This window comes from Palaemon carinicauda, chromosome 1 (genome assembly GCF_036898095.1).
Source record: "Palaemon carinicauda isolate YSFRI2023 chromosome 1, ASM3689809v2, whole genome shotgun sequence".
Taxonomy (NCBI): domain Eukaryota; kingdom Metazoa; phylum Arthropoda; class Malacostraca; order Decapoda; family Palaemonidae; genus Palaemon; species Palaemon carinicauda.
The window spans coordinates 187,643,442-187,646,591 of record NC_090725.1 but is presented as its reverse complement, the minus strand read 5'-3'; the positions used below and the strand labels follow the sequence as shown (position 1 = coordinate 187,646,591).

Genomic DNA, 3,150 nt, shown 5'->3' with positions numbered 1-3,150 from the left:
TATTCTGAATGTTTTGTTCTCAAATCTACTAAATCTGTTGGATATTGTTTCATTGTCATACCACGACTCATTTCTATACAGTAATAGCGACATCACTAAACTGATATAAAGCCTGATTTTATACGTAATTTCAGGCGATTTAATTTCAAAATTTTACTTAACCTTTTCAGTCTATCATTAAAATTAAATTCTCAAGATCTTGTATTAGAGATCATAGTTCCTAGATATTTAGATGATTCCACCTTATTAATCCTTTGTCCTTCCAATGATATTTCATCTTCCATTGCATATTCCGTTCTCATCATATCTGTTTTTCTTCTCTTCATTTTGAGCCCAACCTTCTGCGATATTTCATGCTTTCTGGTAAGCAAGCTTTGCAAAACCTGTGGTGTTCTGCTAATAAGGAGAGCGTCACCAGCATACTCTAGATCCGCTAATTTCCTATTACCAATCCTTCTCCATCATCCCCAACTGATTTATGCACCACAAAATCCATAAGGAGGATAAACAACATAGGTGACAACACATTTCCTTGCAGTACTCTGCTGTTCACTGGAAATTCATTTGATAAGACTATTAACATTAACTTTGCACTTGCTATGCTCATGAACAGCCTTAATCAAATTTACATATTTAAGAGAAATTTCATAATAATGTTGGATTCTCCACAAAATAGGCCGGTGCATACTATCAAAGGCTTTTGCATAGTCCACAAATGCCATCAAAAGTGGATTTCTATATTCTACACATTACAGTACAACATGCCTTAAAATGAAAATTTGGTTAATACAACTTCTACCTTTTCTAGATCGTGCTTGTTCATCTCTCAGCCTTTCATCAATTTTTCTCTCCAGTCTCTTAAGAATAAGCATACTATATATTTTCATGACAACTGACGTAAGTGTGATGCCTCTGTAATTATTGCAATCAGTCAGATCTTTTTTTTTTTTTTTTCATTTTTACCAACAATCCCAACTCTCATTCATCAGGTTTTGCCTCTCCATGCTACATTCTACAAAATAATCTTGCAAGTATTCTGTGAGTCACTTCCTTTTCTGCCAAAATTATCTCAGCTGTTATTCCACCGTATCCAGGGAATTTTCTATTTCTTGAGTTTGTTTAGGATAGCTTCGACTTCAAACACACTGAATTCATTCGTGGGCTCATCAAGGTCTTCCTCAGCTTCAGGTATAGCAATCAAATTATTCCCTTCATATCTCCTATTCTTGATTTCAGTAAAGTGTTTCATCCAACTTTGCCTTTCTTCATCTTCTGTTGTTATAACAGGTTTACATCTCTCTGGGTATATGCTTCTTTCTTTGCCCCAGTAGAGATTTAATTAATAATTCAATGAGCAATTCTTATACCATAGCCACTCCCTCAATTAATAGCTTTGTCAGCATCATCTGCTTTTCTGTCTAAATATTCTCTCCAGTCATTCAATACTGGAATACTTAGCATGCTCTACTTTGTATTTCCGTTACTTCCTCAGAAACTTTCAACAATCAGCTTTGTCTCCTTTTTCTAGTATCCCGAGTATCATTTAATATCCACGGTTTTCTCCTTGTGACTGCGTGTCCCAAATCTTCTCTAACAGCTGACTGATTTATGTTCTTAATTTCACACTATTCTTCATTAATTATCTGTTCTTCATCTCTTCTATAAGACTGCAAATCGATTCCTACATTCAATAGCAAATGTTTCTCTGTGTTCATCTCCTGGAATCCTAGTGGTATCAAACCTAGGTATTGGATTTACATTTCTGTGGGGTGCTTTCAGTTTAAATTTTAGTGTGGCAATGAGGAGCTGGTGATCACTACCAATATCTGCGCCTCTATAGCTCCTTACATTTCTCAGAGTCCTCCTATCTAATTTGTAATTGCCACATGGATAAATCCATTTATATCTGTGGATGTCCTTTTGCTGGAAAAGAGTACCTCCAATAACAAGATAGTTTGTTGAGCAAAAACTTATAAAATGTGCTCTATTTTCATTTGCAACTTCGCCAAGACCTTCAATACCCATTATATTCTCTATACCTTGATTATTCCTTCCAACTTTAGCATTAGAGTTACCAATTACAATTCTCATATCTCTTTCTGGGATCTCATCTATTACACTCTGCAGTTCTTCATAGTATTCATCTTTCCTTTTGTTACGATCTTAATATCGTTACAGGTTCTTTTGATAATTAAAATGAATGTTTCCAACAACAACTATTGAAATATGGGAAATGAATATAAAAAGAAACTCACAAAATAAGGCAACACGTTTATTCACAAACTTATATGAAGAAAATCAATGTTACTAATTCGTTTACTTTAACTGACAAATCAAATCAATCAAAACATCAATAGAAAAGGGGAACAGTCAGGAAGGTAGAAATACTTAAGGAATAGATTTCTGCAGCTGCTGAGACGATACTGGTAAGGAAACTTCAGGCTTGAGAACGTTGCAGAAGGGCGGCTGAAGTTCTGATGAAACTGGCGCGATGACTGAATTCGAAGACATCACAGAAAGGGTGGCATCAAGATGGGACATCAGAAGTCTTCTCCAAGAATTCGATGATAGTGTTGAACTAAGGCAGGATGCAGGCAGTGTGGCTACTTCTCGTCACAAGCAGGGAGGGCTGGCTGCTTCAATTTGTCTCTTCTCAACCATTACAGGATTCTGCTAGGGACAGGAGCAGGGGCAGCAGCACTGCAAGAGAGGTCATTGGCACGTGCTCCATATATCATAATGGGCGGCTAGGAATGTTAGCATTTAGGATTGACCTACCAGATAAGTCCATTCGAGGGCTGATCGACACAGGAGCCAGCGTTTCACTCACTGAAAAAAGATTCTCCTCAAACCCATTATAGTCAGCGGCATCCATCTTCCTCGATACGCCAGGCAGAAATAAACTACACAAGGCATAAAACGTTTATCACCTTTAAGGTGCAATCTGTTAAGATTACACATGACTTTTTTATCTTGCCCACCTTGGGAATTCCAGGAATTGAGGCTATATTAGGGATTGATTTTATCGGTAGTAATCATATTTTTGTTTTTGGGGAAAAACATAGGATAACAGTAAAAGCAGGAGGGTGCATTTTGCCGATACAAAGTCATGAGAGGGTAAGTGCTAGTGCGGGAAAGGAGGGACAATTA

General features: G+C 37.0%; 1 protein-coding gene across 1 annotated transcript; it reads right to left on the bottom strand.

Annotated features, from left to right (window-relative positions):
- Window positions 1-1,659: 1,659 nt before the first annotated feature.
- Window positions 1,660-2,875, bottom strand: LOC137633558 (craniofacial development protein 2-like). Its single transcript, XM_068365862.1, has 2 exons — window positions 2,779-2,875; window positions 1,660-2,162 (listed from the first exon to the last, which is right to left on the bottom strand). The coding sequence occupies exons 1-2, from the start codon at window positions 2,873-2,875 to the stop codon at window positions 1,660-1,662; spliced, it is 600 nt and encodes a 199-aa protein (XP_068221963.1).
- Window positions 2,876-3,150: the final 275 nt, after the last annotated feature.